Source organism: Tachyglossus aculeatus, unplaced genomic scaffold, assembly GCF_015852505.1.
Source record: "Tachyglossus aculeatus isolate mTacAcu1 unplaced genomic scaffold, mTacAcu1.pri scaffold_123_arrow_ctg1, whole genome shotgun sequence".
Classification (NCBI taxonomy): Eukaryota; Metazoa; Chordata; class Mammalia; order Monotremata; family Tachyglossidae; genus Tachyglossus; species Tachyglossus aculeatus.
In genome coordinates this window covers 2744-20695 of record NW_024044852.1, presented here as the reverse complement: position 1 = coordinate 20695, position 17952 = coordinate 2744, and the positions used below count along the sequence as shown (strand labels likewise).

Below are 17952 nucleotides of genomic sequence, written 5' to 3'. Positions count from 1 at the left end.
GCAGCGAATACAATAGAGGCAGAAGGCATGATCTTTGCCCTAAGAAAGTTAACAATAAAATAAGGATGTCATAAAATGAATGATAAATAAGACAAAGAAGTGCTGAAATAGTCAAGCATATACAAGCACTTAGTATAGTGATCTGCACACAGTAAGTGCTCAATAAATACGATTGAATGAATTTCTCAATACAAAAATGTGAAGTGAAATGTGAATGTGAATGTGAATGAGCAGGTTGTGAGTGAAAAAGTGCTGAGATGGTAGAAAGGAGGATAGGACCTGGGGAGAATGAAAGTTCACTGAGGAAGACCTCCTGGAAAAGTTGGGATTTCAGAAGGGATTGGAATATGGGGAGAGTTGTGGTCTGGTGGATTTGAAGGACAAAGGAGTTCCAAGCAGAAGGAAGGGCATGAGCCAAGGATCGGAAGTGGGAGAAACAAGCTCTAAGTACTGTGAGAAGATGAGGGTTGAAGGAATGGAGAATGCAAATGGGGGGGCTGCTCGGAGAAGAGAGTGGATAAGTAATGAGGAGAAAAATGATAGAGTGCTAATTAGTCAATCAATTTATTGAGCAGATACTGTGTGCAGTGCACTGAAGAAAGCTCTTGTGATAGTACAACGGAGCGCCAATAGACAGAGTTTTCTGAGGGATGGAAAGATGAATCAGTAACCATTACACAGGGCCTAGACTGATTCTTATCGTGATTTGATTGCTCCTCCATCCCATTCTCCTGCCACGTCTAACCCAGAAGATCCCCCGGCCCCATGGAGTGGGGAAACCAAACCAGCATCACAGAATTCCTCCTCCTGGGACTGTCCAACCAGATGGAGCTGCGGCAGCTCGTCTTCATGCTGTTTCTCTGGATGTACCTGCTCGGGGTCCTGGGGAGCCTGCTCATCGTCCTGGCCATCGGCTCTGACCCGCACCTGCACAACCCCATGTACTTCTTCCTCACCAACCTGTCCCTGGTCGACATCTGTCTCCTGTCCACCACGGTCCCCAAGATGCTGGTCAACATACAGACCCACAAGAAATCTATATCCTACGCTGGCTGCCTGGCCCAAACGTATTTCATCATTCTGTTAGGAGGTCTGGACCACTTTCTCCTCACCGCGATGGCATATGACCGCTACGTGGCCATATGCCACCCCCTCCACTACACCACCATCATGAGCCCACGACTCTGTACTCTGGTGGTTGCTGGGTCCTGGCTCGTCAGTTCCCTCCATGCCCTGATACACACCCTATTGGTGGTTCGCTTATCCTTCTGTTCCAATCGTGAAATTCTTCACTTCTTCTGTGAACTTTATGAGGTCCTAAAGCTTTCCTGTTCTAGTATCGTCATCAACGAAGTAATGATTCTTGTCGTTGCAGTAGTGATTGGGGTAGGTCCCCTCACCGGGCTCCTGTCCTCTTACATTCGCATTATCTCCACCATATTGAGAATCCCATCTGCAGGGGGAAGGTGGAAAGCTTTCAGCACCTGTGGTTCTCACCTGTCCGTGGTTTCTTTATTCTACAGCACCACTCTTGGGATCTACCTTTGTCCACCATCTACCCAAACATTCAGTAAAGGTACGATAGCGTCTTTGCTGTATACAGTGGTCACCCCCACAATAAATCCCTTCATCTACAGCCTAAGGAACAAGAACATGAAAGAGGCCCTGAGAAATGTGTTCAATAGGAAAAGTGTCTTCTCTCGAGTATTCTGACTGGCGTATTCAGTCAGCTTATTTTCCTGAGAAAGTTTAGTCAGCGCTCAAAGATCACATACTTTTTGTCATGTACAATTGTGTTTTCTTGCAAAGAGCTTTCTGGGTAAATGAGACCCTATAAAAATTCTCTACGACTTTTGAAGTTGAATGAAAAACACAGGAAGATGATGACGATGATGATGCAGCGTGGCTCAGTGGAAAGAGCACGGACTTGGGAGTCACAGGTCATGGGTTTGAATCCCGGCTCCACCATTTGTCAGCTGTGTGACCTTGGGCAAGCCACTTAACTTCTCTGTGCCTCAGTTACCTCACCTGTAAAATGGGAATTAAGACTATGAGCCCCACATGGGACAACCTGATCACCTTGTATCCCCCCAGCGCTTAGAACAGTGCTTTGCATATAGTAAGCGCTTAACAAATACCATGATTTTTATTGTTATTATTATTATTATTATTGTGATGATGATGATGATGATGAAAGAGCCCATACAGCTACCCGAGCAATAAATAACATCCTTCCCATAGCTAATAATAATAATAATAATAATAATAACAATAATGTTGGTATTTGTTAAGTGCTTACTATGTGCCAACCACTGTTCCAAGCACTAGGGTAGATACAAGCTCATCAGGTTGTCCCACATGGGGCTCACAGTCTTAATCCCCATTTGACAGATGAGGTAAATGAGGCCCAGAAAAGTGAAGTGACTTGCCCAAAGTCACACAGCTGACAGGTGACAGAGCTGGGATTAGAACCCATGACCTCTGACTCCCAGGGCCATGCTCTTCCCTCTGAGCCACGCTGCTCCTCACAGGAGTGTAATTTTCCACAGGTGACTTCCTCAAAACCTGAAACAAAGAACGTGTCTTCACATATCAGTCAGTTCTTTCTAGTTTTTCAAGGCCTCTTCTTGATTGGTGAAGAGATCGTTCCAAACATATCAGAAAGGTTGTTGCCAGCTCCACACAATTCTCTGCTTATCTGGAAGGGGTGGCACTATCTTGGGCTCTTGGGCAGTGCTGTGATGCTGTGGAAAGGATCGCATGGATTCTTCACTGATGAATAAAAGCCCTTGGTTTGCTGATGGTCAGCACAGCTCCGATTCTCCTCAGCCTTTGTGTCCCACCACTGGTCATACAATCTCCTGTAAGCAGCGTGGCTCAGTGGAAAGAGCCGGCTTGGGAATCGTAATGCATGGGTTCTAATCTCACCTCTGCCACTTGCTTGCTGTGTGACTATATGCAAGTCACTCAACTTCTCTGTGCCTCAGTTACCTCATCTTTAAAATGGGGATTAAGACTGTGGGCCCCATGTGGGACAACCTGATTACCTTGTATCCCCCCCAGTACTTAGAACACTGCTTGGCACATAGTAAGCGCTTAACAAATGCCATTATTATTATAATTAATATTATTGTTATTATCTATGTGCCACATGATGCAGCCTTTTAGGGCCCCCTCCCATATTGCCCAGATTGAGTTGCTGCCTGGTAAACACACACACACACACACACACACACACACACACACACACACACACACACACACCCTGATATACTGTAATCAGTCCATCATTCAACCGAATTTACTGAGCGCTTACTATGTGCAGAGCATTATACTAAGTGCATGGGAAAGTACAATATAATAGAGTTGGAAGACATGTTCACTGCCCAATGTGAGGAGTTCCTGGAGCTCTAGGAATTTGTTTTAACAACACAACCATTATCTTACAAAATAATTAATTACGGTCTCTGTCCTCAAGGAGTTTGCAATCTAATTGAAGCAAGAGGAAAATATGCACAAACACCCACCCACCCACACACATGCACACACACACACACCATCCTACAAACAGGATGACTGACAGAGATGGACATCTTCTCCATCTTCTCCCTCCCAGACCCCCAACCAAGCCCTAGGCACGCTCTCTGCACCTCCAGTCAGGTCTTTGGCAAAGAGAAGCAGCGTGGCTCAGTGGAAAGAGCCCGAGTTTTGGAGTCAGAGGTCAGGGATTCAAATCCCGGCTCTGCCACTTGCCAGCTGTGTGACTTTGGGCAAGTCACTTAACTTCTCTGGGGCCTCAGTTACCTCATCGTAAAATGGGGATTAAGACTGTGAGCCCCCTGAGGGACAACCTGATCACCATGTAACCTCCCCAGTGCTTAGAACAGTGCCTTGCACATAGTAAGCGCTTAATAAGTGCCATTATTATTATTACTATTAAACACACATATACACTCACATTTGCGTGGTGAATATGCCTAGATTAAACAGTGCAAGAGCCAGAGAAAGAGCCAAAGCACAAATAACACAAATGGAGATTTAAGATGGACAAAGCTGGACCCCGGGAATTACGTAAGTGCCCGGTGAGATTTCATCATCTCTGACTGAGGACAACAATCATCTGAAATTTGCCTCAATAGACTGGGATCTCCAAGGACATGGGGTGGAGATTTGACAATGAGTCTTAGTCTCTAACAAGGAGATGGGGAATCATGTCCCAGAAGTGCAGGGACTCACCGTAAAGAATCCTGACATGAGCCCGCTTCAGCCCTTCTGGCCCTACAAGAGTGAGGACTCCGTCCATGTTCCTGGTCCCATCAGCACTGTCCGAGAACCCTCAGGCCAGAATACGAGATCAGCACTGGTCTTCCAGGTAAGAGCTGACTGGATGCTTCAGTCCTGTGCAGGTCTGCTCTAGCTGGCCTACAGCACGATTCCCAAATGAAAGGTGGAGTGCGTCGGGGTGTATGAGGAAGGAGTCTTAGCCCCAAAGCGTGAGGCTGACTGACAGAGATGGACATCTTCTCCATCTTCTCCCTCCCAGACCCCCAACCAAGCCCCAGGCACTCTCTCTGCAGCTCCAGTCAGATCTCTGGCAAAACTTCCAATTCTTCCAACCCAGGCTCTTCCTCAATCAATTAATCGATCAATAGTATTTACTCAATGAATCGGTCAATCAATCAAAGGCATTCACTGAGCACTTACTATGTGCAAAGCACTGTTCTAAGTGCTTGGGGGAGTAAAATAAAATAGAGTTGGTAGACACAATCCCTGCCTTCAAGAAGCTTACTGTCCTCCTGCAGGCACATCTTGCTTCTCCCTTACCGGTTCCTGATGGTCAGGAACGGCGCGGTGAATGGAGACAATCCATGGCCAGGGAGCTGCTCCTGCACATAGCCGAATTTGCCTCCTGCCTATCTATTTGGCTGGGGGTCGCCCCAAGGAGAGGGGAGGGGAAGAAGGGCTTAAAGGCGGATTCCTTGGGCTCTCAGGCCACTCTACCACCACAGGGCTCCCACTCTCACAGTTTCTTTATCACCTATTCCATCTAGGCCCCAAATGTCAAGTCTTTACAGTTTCAGTAGTCTTTTCTTTCCCCCCAACTCCCCGTGAACTAAGTTGAGGAGCCACTACATCTTCAGGCAGGCTCTCTTTGTCTGAGGCTGTCAGGAACCCTGAGGCCCGGTGAGATGCCCAGACTCCTACGGCCCCTTCCTGCATCCCAGAATTCTGCCCATTGCAGATGCTGCCCTTTTCCTGAAAACCTCCACTCTGGGGCTGGTCGGAGAAGGGAGAGGAGGGATTCTGATCTCCAACACAACTCCAGACTGTGGCTTTTGGCTCTGATTCCACGTACAATCATAACCACCCACTGAGAGCCCTGGATCGGCCCCAGTTTTCAGGCCACTTGAACCTGCTGCTGGTTCTCCCTGAGCAGGAGGAGCAGAGAGCAAAAACAGGGGGCTTATCATGCATCCTGATCTAGTTGGGAGAGTCCCAGGTGTTTGCAGGCAGCCCCAAGTGATTTCAGAATAATTGGGTAAAGACTCAGCATTGTGGCTTTTTTGCCGAAATTGAACAGCTAAATTTGCACCAACCCCAGCAGGTCCTCTTCAATGAAAATACATAGGCTTCAGTTTCCAGGCAGGGGCATTCTCAGAACCTTCTCAGTTTAGTTCACAAAGCATTATAGTATGGGGGTTCTAAACTGCACGAGACTCTTACCCCACACATCCTGCACTACTTCACCTTAAAGATTGAAGGAGAAAGGGGCAGGCAGCTAAGCTTGAGATGATGACCCAACGTCATGGCTTGCAACAAAAACAGCCTGGTCCAGCTGATCTTAGGATCTCAATACATTTTCCCCTCCTGTCCCTTCCTCAACGTACAGGGGTTGGTTTGGGATGGGTAGAACTTGATGCTGGCAGGAAAGCACAAGAACACAAGACCATAGGTGATGCTGTGACTGCTTGGTCATTCAGTCTTGGATTCTTTCTCCAACAATGGCAATGGTTGATTCTCTCTCCAGCAGTGGCAGAACTGTTTGATGGTTACTGTTACCATAGAGAAAAAACATAGCCCAGTGGATGTGGGTTCCAACCCCAGCTCTGCCACTTGCCTGTTGAGGGACCTTGGGCAAATCCCTTCACTTTGTGTTTTAGTGTACTCGCCCGTAAAACAGGAATGACATCCCTGTTCTCCCTCTGTCTTAGACATGACCCCAGTTTCAGACAGGGCCTGTGTCGAACCTGATGATCTTGCATCTACCCCAGTGCTTAGTGCAGTGTTTGACACATAGTAAGCACTTAACAAAGACCTCAATTATTACCCATCACCCCCATAGCTGTTCCGGATATTTAACTCCCTCCTCAGGCCTCCTGTTCCTCCCGCTCCACTGGCCCTCACCCCCAAAGATCTGGCCACCTACTTGATTAGGAAAATTAACACCATCACGTCTGAGGTCCCCAAAATCAGCCTCTCCCTTTCTCCATCCCCCCTGCTCTCAACCTTCTCCTCTACTTTCCCAGCAGTACCTTCAGAGGAGATCTCCCCCCTCCTCTCAAGTGCAACCCCTCCACCGGTGCTACGGACCCCATTCCGTCTCATCTTATAAAAACTCTCACCCCTTCCCTCCTCTCCTCCTTAACTTCCATCTTCAACCACTCACTATGCAAAGGCTTCTTCCCCACTGCCGTCAAACATGCCCACGTCTCCACCATCCTAAAAAAGCCCTCTCTTGACCCAACTGCCCCTTCCAGTTGTCACCTTATCTCCCTCCTACCCTTCCTTTCCAAACTCCTAGAGCGAGTAATCTACATTCGCTGCCTCAAATTCCTCAACTCCAACTCTCTCCTCTACCCCCTCCAATCTGGCTTCCATCCCCTCCACTCCACTGAAACTGCCATCTCAAAGGTCACCGGTGACCTCCTTCTTGCCAAATCCAATGGCTCCTACTCTATCCTAATCCTCCTCGACCGCTCAGCTGCCTTTGACACTCTCGACCATCCCCTTCTCCTCAACACATTACCCAATCTTGGCTTAACTGACTCCACCCTCTCCTGGTTCTCCTCTTATCTCTCTGGCTGTTCATTGTCAGTCCACTTCACGGGTTTTTCCTCACCCTCCCATCCCATGACTGTAAGGGTTCCTCAAGGATCATTTCTTGGTCCCCTTCTGTTCTCCATCTATGCTCACACGGTGAACGCATTTGCTCCCACGGCTTCAACTAACATCTCTACGCAGATGACACCCAAATCTACATCTCCTCCCCTGTTCTCTCTCCCTCCCTCCAGGCTTGTATCTCCTCCTGCCTTCAGGACATCTCCACCTGGATGTCCGCCCACCACCTAAAACTCAACATGTCCAAGACTGACCTCTTTATCTTCCCTCTCAAACCCCGTCCTCTCCCTGACTTTCCCATCACTGTGGACAGCATTACCATCCTTCCCGTCTCAAAAGCCTGCAATCTTGGCGTCATTCTTGACTCCGCTCTCTCATTTGCCCCACACATCCAATCTTTCACCAAAACCTGCCGGTCTCACCTTCACAACATTGCCAAGATCCATCATTTCCTCTCCATCCAAACTGCTACCTTGTTGGTACAATCTCTCATCATATCCTGAATGGATTACTGCATCAGCTTCCTTTCTGAACTCCCATCCTCCTGTCTCTCCCGGCTTCAGTCCATAATTCACTCTGCTGCCTAGATTATCTTTCTACAGAAACGCTCTGGGCATGTCACTCACCTCCTCAAAAATCTCCAGTGGTTGACTATCAACCTTCACATGAAGCAAAAGCTCCTCACTATTGCCTTCAAAGCTCTCCATCACCTGGCCCCCTACTACCTCACCTCCCTTCTCTCCTACAGCCCTGCCTGCACACTCCACTCTCCTGCCGCTAACCTCCTCACTGTGCCTCGCTCTCGCCTGTCCCACCGTCGACCCCTGGCCCACGTCCTACTTCTGGCCTGGAATGCCCTCCCTCTTCACATCCGCCAAACTAGCTCTCTTCCCCTCTTCAAAGCCCTACTGAGAGCTCACCTCCTGTAGGAGGCCTTCCCAGACTGAACCCCCACTTTTCCTCTGCTCCTCCTCCCTTCCCCATTGCCCCTACTACCTCCCTCTGCTCTACCCCCTTCCCTGCCCCACAGCAGTGGTGTATATTTGTACATATTTATTACTCTATTTTCTTACTGATGGATATACATATCTATAATTCTATTTCTCTATTTTGATGGTATTGATGCCTGTCTGCTTGTTTTGTTTTGCTGTCTGTCTCCCCCTTCTAGACTGTGAGCCTGTTGTTGAGTAGGGAGTGTCTCTGTTGCCGAACTGTACTTTCCAAGTGTTTAGTACAGTGCTCTGCACACAGTAAGCACTCAATAAATACTATTGAATGAATGAATGAATCATTACTATCATCTTTGACCCATTAAGGGAACAGGAAACTGTCTGTCTCATTCATTAGCCATTACTGAAGACACCATACCCCAAGATCTCAGTGAATAACAGGTCCTCTTTATTAAAACATCTCACTGATCCCACATAACAAGGAACACCATCCCGGCACAAAATGATAGACACAGACTTTTGAAGCAACGTGTTGTGTCTTTTATATTCTAAGGAACCTCCTCTGAAAGTCTTCCCAGTTGCAGACCTGCCTGCTGAGGAAGTCCCTCCCACCTTTTAATGAATCCTGGAGATGAAATACCTATTTCTGGTGATGCATACAGACCTAGTTCCCCCTTCTTTTGATGATCATTCATTCAATCATATTTATTGAGCGCTTACTGTGTGCAGAGTACTGTACTAAGCCCTTGGGAAGTACAAATCAGCAACTTATATAGACAGTCCCTACCCAACAACGGGCTCACAGTCTAGAAGGGGGAGACAGATGACAAAGGAAAACAAGCAGACAGGCATCAATACGATCAAAATAGATCAATCAATCAATCAATCAATCGTATTTATTAAGCGCTTACTGTGTGCAGAGCACTGTACTAAGCGCTTGGGAATTACAAGTTGGCAACATATAGAGACAGTCCCTACCCAACAGTGGGCTCACAGTCTAAAAGGGGGAGACAGAGAACAAAACCAAACATACTAACAAAATAAAATAAATAGAATAGATATGTACAAGTAAAATAAATAAATAAATAGAGTAATAAATATGTACAAACATATATACATATATACAGGTGCTGTGGGGAAGAGAAGGAGGTAAGATGGGGGGGATGGAGAGGGGGACGAAGGGGAGAGGAAGGAAGGGGCTCAGTCTGGGAAGGCCTCCTGGAGCAGGTGAACTCTCGGTAGGGCCTTGAAGGGAGGAAGAGAGCTAGCTTGGCAGATGGACAGAGGGAGGGCATTCCAGGCCCGGGGGATGACGTGGGCCGGGGGTCGATAGCGGGACAGGAGAGAACGAGGTACGGTGAGGAGATTAGCAGCAGAGGAGCAGAGGGTGCGGGGTGGGCTGTAGAAGGAGAGAAGGGAGGTGAGGTAGGAGGGGGCGAGGTGATGGACAGCCTTGAAGCCCAGGGTGAGGAGTTTCTGCCTGATGCGCAGATTGATTGGTAGCCACTGGAGATTTTTGAGGAGGGGAGTAACATGCCCAGAGCGTTTCTGGACAAAGACAATCCAGGCAGCGGCATGAAGTATGGATTGAAGTGGGGAGAGACACGAGGATGGGAGATCAGAGAGAAGGCTGATGCAGTAGTCCAGACGGGATAGGATGAGAGCTTGAACGAGCAGGGTAGCGGTTTGGATGGAGAGGAAAGGGCGGATCTTGGCAATGTTGCGGAGCTGAGACCGGCAGGTTTTGGTGACGGCTTGGATGTGAGGGGTGAATGAGAGAGCCGAGTCCAGGTTGACACCAAGATTGAGGGCTTGTGAGATGGAAAGGATAGTAATGCCGTCAACAGAGATGGGAAAGTCAGGGAGACGGCAGGGTTTGGGAGGGAAGACAAGGAGTTCAGTCTTGGACATGTTGAGCTTTAGGTGGCGGGCAGACATCCAGATGGAGATGTCCTGAAGACAGGAGGAGATGCGAGCCTGGAGGGAGGGGGAGAGAGCAGGGGCAGAGAAGTAGATCTGGGTGTCATCAGCGTAGAGGTGATAGTTGAAGCCGTGGGAGCGAATGAGGTCATCATCATCATCATCAATCGTATTTATTGAGCGCTTACTTTGTGCAGAGCACTGTACTAAGCGCTTGGGAAGTACAAATTGGCAACATATAGAGACAGTCCCTACCCAACAGTGGGCTCACAGTCTAAAAGGGGGAGACAAAACCAAACATACTAACAAAATAAAATAAATAAAATAGATATGTACAAGTAAAATAAATAAATAGAGTAATAAATATGTACAAACATATATACATATATACAGGTGGTGTGGGGAAGGGAAGGAGGTAAGATGGGGGGATGGAGAGGGTGACGAGGGGGAGGGGAAGGAAGGGGCTCAGTCTGGGAAGGCCTCCTGTAGGAGGTGAGCTCTCAGTAGGACCTTGAAGGGAGGAAGAGAGCTGGCTTGGCCGATGGGCAGAGGGAGGGCATTCCAGGCCCGGGGGAGGACGTGGGCCGGGGGTCGATGGGGGGACAGGCGAGAACGAGGTACGGTGAGGAGATTAGTGGCAGAGGAGCGGAGGGTGCGGGGTGGGCTGTAGAAGGAGAGAAGGGAGGTGAGGTAGGCGGGGGCGAGGTGATGGACAGCCTTGAAGCCCAGGGTGAGGAGTTTCTCCCTGATGCGCAGATTGATTGGTAGCCACTGGAGATTTTTGAGGAGGGGAGTAATATGCCCAGAGCGTTTCTGGACAAAGATAATCCGGGCAGCAGCATGAAGTATGGATTGAAGTGGGGAGAGACACAAGGATGGGAGATCAGAGAGAAGGCTGATGCAGTAGTCCAGACGGGATAGGATTAGAGCTTGAATGAGCAGGGTAGCGGTATGGATGGAGAGGAAAGGGCGGATCTTGGCAATGTTGCGGAGCTGAGACCGGCAGGTTTTGGTGACGGCTTGGAGGTCACCAAGGGAGTGCGTGTTGATCGAGAACAGAAGGGGACCAAGCACTGAACCTTGGGGAACCCCCACAGTAAGGGGATGGGAGGGGGAGGAGGAGCCTGCAAAAGAGACTGAGGATGAAGGACCGGAGAGATAAGAGGAGAACCAGGAGAGGACGGAGTCTGTGAAGCCAAGGTCAGATAGCGTGTTGAGGAGAAGGGGGTGATCCACAGTGTCGAAGGCAGCTGAGAGGTCGAGGAGGATTAGGACAGAGTATGAGCCGTTGGATTTGGCAAGCAGGAGGTCATTGGTGACCTTTGAGAGGGCAGTTTCTGTGGAATGTAGGGGACGGAAGCCAGACTGGAGGGGGTCGAGGAGAGAGTTGGTGTTGAGGAATTCGAGGCAGTGCGTGTAGACAACTCGTTCAAGGAGTTTGGAAAGGAATGGTAGGAGGGATACGGGGCGATAACTAGTAGGTGAGTTGGGGTCAAGAGAGGGTTTTTTTTAGGATGGGAGAGACATGGGCATGTTTGAAGGCAAAGGGGAAGGAACCAGTGAAGAGTGAGCGGTTTAAGATGGAAGTTAAGGAGGGGAGAAGGGACGGAGCGAGAGATTTCATGAGATGAGAGGGAATGGGGTCAGAAGCACAGGTGGCCGGAGTAGCACTTGAGAGGAGGGAGGAGAGCTCCTCTGAGGATACTGCTGGAAAGGATGGGAGAGTAGCAGAGACTGTTGAGAGCCGGGGGGTTGGAGAAGGGGGGGAAGTGTCATTGGGGAGGTCGGACCTGATGGATTTAATTTTGTTAATGAAGTAGGAGGCCAGATCGTTGGGGGTGAGGGAAGGAGGAGGGGGAGGAACCGGGGGCCTGAGAAGGGAGTTGAATGTACGGAAGAGCTGGCGGGGGTGATGGGCATGGGTGTCAATAAGGGAGGAGAAATAGTTTTGTCTGGCAGAGGAGAGGGCTGAGTTAAGGCAGGAAAGGATAAACTTGAAGTGAACGAGGTTGGCATGGTCTTTAGACTTTCGCCAGCAGCGTTCGGCAGCTCGAGCATAAGAGCGAAGGAGGCAGACAGTGGCAGTGATCCAGGGCTTTGGGTTAGTGGTACAAGAGCGGCGAAGGGAAAGGGGAGCGAGTGAGTCTAGCTGAGTAGAAAGGGTAGGGTTGAAAGCAGTAATCTGATCATCAAGACTGGGTAGAGAGGAAAGGGAGGTGAGGTGGGGTGTGAGGCGTTCAGAAAGATGGATGGGTTCAAGAGAGCAGAGATCTCTGTGAGGGAGTAATATGGATTTACAGGGGAAAGGAGTGTGAGTGAGGAGGCAGGTGAAAAGATTATGATCAGAGAGAGGGATTTCAGAGTTGGTGAGGGTGGACACAGTACAGCGATAGGTGATGATGAGGTCGAGGGTATGACCAAGTTGGTGAGTGGGTGAGGTGGGGTGGAGCAAGAGGTTGGCAGCATCGAGGAGAGATAGAAGGCGGGCAGCAGAGGAGTCATCAGGGATATCCATGTGGATATTGAAGTCTCCGAGGATCAGAGTGGGCATGGAGAAGGAGAGAAGGAAGGTGAGGAAGGGGTCAAAGTCTTTAAAGAAGTTCGAGGTGGGGCCGGGACGGCGGTAGATGACGGCTACAAGAATCTGGAGGGGGTGGTAGAGGCAAATAATGTGGGCTTCAAAGGAAGGGAAGGAAAGGGAAGGGGGAGGAGAGATAGTGCGAAAGCGACATTGGGGGGCGAGAAGGAAACCGACACCTCCTCCTTTTCCGGTGAGTCTGGGGGAGTGGGACAAGAAAAGGCCTCCACTGGAGAGAGCAGCAGAATAGACCATGTCGTCCGGAGACAGCCATGTTTCAGTTAGGGCGAGGAGGAGTTGAGAGCTGAAAAGGAATAGGTCCAGGATGAAAGGGATCTTACTTAAAACGGAGCGGGGGTTCCAGAGGCCACACTTGGCAGCAGCTGTCGAGGGAGAGGAGGGAGGGGGAAGGGTGTGAGGGGTGGGGAGGGTTTGGATTGGGATGAGTTGGCGGGGGCCTGGGCGGGGTGAGTGGGAAGAGGGGTGGCGATGGGAAAGGAGAACTGGGATGGGGTGGGGGTGGGGAGAGGGGGAGGGAGGGGGCCGGGAGGGAGGAGTTGAGGACTGGCACTGGTACAGAGGGATCCTTGTTAGGGGGTGAGGGGGAGTGGTCTTGGTGGGGGAGAGGGAGGGAAAAAGCTGGGTGGGAGAGGGGAAGGGGAAGGTGATCAAAATAGATAAAAAGAAGTATGGATATATGCACTTCAACAAATAGACAGGTGTCAATACCATCAGAAAAGAGAGCTCACCTCCTCCAGGAGGCCTTCCCAGACTGAGCCCCCCTTTTCCTCCGCTCCTCCTCCCTTCCCCATCGCCCCTACTCCCTCCCACTGCTCTATTCCCTTACCTGCCCTACAGCACTTGTGTAATTTGTACATATTTGTTAATCTATTCATTTATTAATGATGTGTATATATCTAAAATTCTACTTATCTACTGTGATGGTATTGATGCCTGTCTACTTACTTTGTTTTGTTGTCTCGTCCCCCTTCTATTCTGTGAGCCTGTTGTTGGGTAGAGATTGTCTCTGTTACCGAATTGTACTTTCCAAGTGCTTAATACAGTGCTCTGCATACAGTAAAGATTGTCTCTGTTACCGAATTGTACTTTCCAAGTGCTTAGTACAGTGCTCTGCATACAGTAAGTGCTCAGTTGATAAGATTGATTGAATGAATGAATCACTACTATTATCATTGACCCGTTAAGGGAAGAGGAGATTGTCTGTCTCATTATTTATAAGACTTATAGCTATATACACATCATTAATAAAATGAATAGAGTAATAAATATGTACAAACATATACAAGTGCTTTGGGGAGGGAAAGGGGGTAGGACACAGGGAGGCGGGAGGAGGAGGAGAGGATCCTCAGTTAGCCTTGATGATGGTATATGGGAACCTTCAAGGGGAAGTTCCTCCTTTGGGTGACTCAAAGAGTGGGTCTCTGGAGGACTCGTCCAAGAATGAACAATTAGTTCCCAAGATGAACAGGCAGTCTGTCCTAGACCATCCAATGCAGGCTGTATGCACTATCCTGCTGGCATCACTTATCCTGCAGGTCGTGGGCCATGTACCCAGTGGACCACAGGCCCTCTGGTAACAGTTACTCTCCTTGATATCACCTTAATGGTTAGGGATGCATCATCTAACTTCCTTAATTGTCCCTTGAAGTCATCCAGTAAGGCAAGAATCTAAGACCGACCATTCCTGGGAGACATCTTGAGAAGCAGAGTGGTCTAGTGGATAGAGCACGGACCTGGGAATCAAAAGCACCTGGGTTCTAATCTCAGCCCTGCAGAGTGACACTGGGAAAGTCACTTCAATTCCCTGTGCCTTTCCTTTAAAATGCAGATTGACTGAAAGCACCATGTGGGACATATACTGCGTCCAACCTGATTAACTTGGATCTATTGCAGTGATGATGATGATGGTATTTGTTAAGTGCCTACTATGTGCCAAGCACTGTTCTAAGCACTGGGGGGAGTCCAGGTAATCAGGTTATCCCACGTGGGGCTCACAGTCTCAATCCCCATTTTACAGATGAGGGAACTGCGGCATGGAGAAGTTAAGGGACTTGCCCAAATTCACTCAGCTGACAAGGGGCAGAGCCGTGATTAGAACCCATGACTTGTGACTCCCAAGCCCGTGATCTTTCCATTGAGCCACGCCGCTTAATACAGTGCACCGGGTACATATTAAGTGCTTAACAGATACCATAAATAATGGTCCATCCACCTGGGTTGTGTGAAATAGATGGCTGGTGTCCCAGATGAGATCATGGATGCCAAATTTTCAACTTGAGAAGGAGCTTGGCCTATTGGATAGAACACGGGCCTGAGAGTGGGAAAGACCTGGGTCTAGTCCCTGCTCTCCCAATTGTCTGCCCTGTGACCTTGGGCAAGTCATTGAACTTCTCCATGCCTCACTTACCTCATCTGTAAAATGGGAATTATGACTGTGAGCCCCATGTGGGACATGACCAGTGTCAACCTGATTGCTTTGCATCTACTCCAGGGCTTACTTAGTACAGTGCCTGGCAAATAGTAAGAACTTAATAAATACCATTAAAAAAAAAGATTCAGGGGCAAAGCAAGGTGAGGATTTGCAGGGGAAGTAGGGTAGGAGAGGTCTTGGGAGTGCTAGTTATGTTGTCATAACTTGTACTTCCCAAGCGCTTAGTACAGTGCTCTGCACACAGTAATAGCTCAATAAATGTGATTGAATGATAGGATGTCTTTGAAGACCTAACTGGTCAAAAGCCATCTCAGGTGAAGACTGCTGGATGCTAAGATTGCTCTAGAAGAAGCGCTGGCTGGAGAAAGTTGGGCTGGGGGTATAATCAGCATGGATCAGCGAACGTGAACCAGAACCTCCCATTAGAGTTCCATGGCTCCAATCACCTGGAATCCCTCCTAGCTAACTAGAACTCCTTCATACCCCCTGACACGGATTTCAACCTGCTGTGTTTAAACCTGAGAAATGCCTTGGCTTCATGGTGGATTCAGGGATGGGGAAGAGTTTACTGACTGGACCTTGAAGGAGTTAATTACGTGGGATTTCCTGCCAGAGCAGGGAGAAGAGGGGGATATGTTTACCTGTCATCAAGGGTTTCTAGAGGATTTAAAAGCAGAAATCACATCATAACAGCCATTTTCATTATCGTATTATTGTTACTGTTAAGCACTTACCTCATACTAAGCCCTGGTATTTAATCACTGGCATTTATTGGACACTTGTGAGTAGAGGACTGTACTAATCTCCTGGGAAAGCACAGCAGAAAAGGGTAGGAAGGCATAATCTCTGCCCTCAAGAAAAACACAAGACACGGTCTCAGTTCTCTGGACCCTGACCCCACCAAGTAAGGGAAGAGAGACCAGTAGAAGAAAAAGAACAACAATAAATTACAGTCCAAAGTAAGAGCCATTTGAAAATTTAATGTCCCCAATTATCAACATTAAAACAAATAGTTAAAACAGCACTTGGAGGGGGTAATTATTAAGATTCTCTCCTCTTCAATCAAGAGTACTAGAGTACCAATGCCTGTAGTCTTTTTCAGTGTTTCCTAGGTGGTTTCGGGCTTTACTTTCATTCCGTGGGGGAGAGAAAGAAGACTCCTCTGACCCTCCAGCGGCTTGTCCCAGATCGGGGCTTCCCTCTTATGGGGAACCAAGCCACTTGGATGACCCACCCTCCACTCTTGAAAGAGATCTGGCTTCACTCCTGAAATGGTTGGGTGGGTGGAGGGGAAACTACTGTAGCGATTGGACCACCCCCTGCAGACGCCAGAACCCTCATTCTTATGGGAACTCCAGGCACGAGGAAGACAAATAAGACTGGGAGCAAGGATTGGGCTGAGCCCTGCAGAAATAAGTGTGTTGAGCTTAAAAAGAAAGCAAAAGTAAACTTATTGAGAAGGCATAAGGAAGGAGTTGGGGGGCATTTGCTAAGGGTAGGGTGCAGGGCAGCTGCGAGCACCGTAAAGTCCATCAACAGGACCCAGCAATATTCTTTTGGCACCAAAATGAGCTAGGCCCAAGTTTTTCTCCTTAATACTGAATTGGCTTGGCCTGCGAATTGCCATGAGATTCCTTGGAGAAGGCTCAGGAGAGAGCCTGGGGGGCCACTGATGATGGGCTCCGAGTCTCTGATGGGGAGTTCCATGGAGAATGAAGAGTAGCCGGACCAGGAGAGCCCAGTGCTGTGCCTCGGGGTGAGGTGGAAATAGAACCCGCTGCACCTTGTGTGGACATACACAAGGGCCCGGGAAGGGTAGACCCAGGACCCCAGGAATGCTGGAGAGTGTGAGCAGGAGAATCTCAGGTGAACAAATACTCCAGCCAGACCCTAGCCCTCCCAACCACATTTCCAATAAAGCTGGAGAGATGTCTGAAATCGAGCAACAGGGGTCTCTCCACTGATTGCCCTGCCCTGCCCCCGCACACACACATTAAACTGCATAAAATCTACAGAGTCTGAATCAGGATGTGATTGCTCCACCATGCCAGTAGCATGCTATATCTCCCCCAGCAGATCCTCCAGCCCCATGGAGAAGGGAAACCAAACCAGCATCACGGAATTCCTCCTCCTGGGACTGTCCTACCGGGCGGAGCAGCGGCAGCTCCTGTTTGTGCTGTTCCTCTGGTTGTACCTTCTCGGCGTTCTGGGGAGCCTGCTTATCATCCTGGCCATCAGCTCTGACCCGCACCTGCACACCCCAATGTACTTCTTCCTCACCAACCTCTCCCTAGCCGACATCTGCTTCCTGTACACCACGGTCCCCAAGATGCTGGTTAACATTCAGACCAATGACAAATCCATATCCTACACAGGTTGCCTGGCACAAATGTACTTCTTCATTCTGTTTGGAGGTCTGGACCACTTTCTCCTCACTGGGATGGCATAGGACCGTTACGAGGCCATATGCCACCCTCTCCACTACACCACCATCATGAGTCCTCGGCTCTGTAGCCTGCTGGTTTCTGGATCCTGGATCTTCAGTTCCCTCCACGCCCTGACACACACCTTATTAGTGGTTCGCTTATCCTTCTGTTCCAATCACGAAATTCTTCATTTCTTCTGTGAACTTTACCAGATCCTCGAGCTTTCCTGTTCTAGTGTCATCATAAATAAACTAACGGTGCTTGTCTTTGCAGGACTGATTGGGGTAGGACCAGTATTCTGCCTCCTGTTCTCTTACATTCGCATCATCTCCACCATATTGAGAATCCCATCTGCAGGGGGAAGGTGGAAAGCTTTCAGCACCTGTGGCTCTCACCTCTCCGTGGTCTCCTTATTCTACAGCACCATTCTTGGAGCCTACCTTTGTCCAACATCTACCCAAGCATTCAGTAAGAGCTCGATAGTGTCTGTGCTGTACACAGTGGTCA

The 17952-nt window shown here is 49.0% G+C and overlaps 1 protein-coding gene across 1 annotated transcript; it reads left to right on the top strand.

Annotated features, from left to right (window-relative positions):
* Positions 1–765: 765 nt before the first annotated feature.
* Positions 766–17468, top strand: LOC119922771 (olfactory receptor 1E1-like). Its single transcript, XM_038742433.1, has 3 exons — positions 766–1251; positions 4380–4400; positions 17118–17468. The coding sequence occupies exons 1-3, from the start codon at positions 766–768 to the stop codon at positions 17466–17468; spliced, it is 858 nt and encodes a 285-aa protein (XP_038598361.1).
* Positions 17469–17952: the final 484 nt, after the last annotated feature.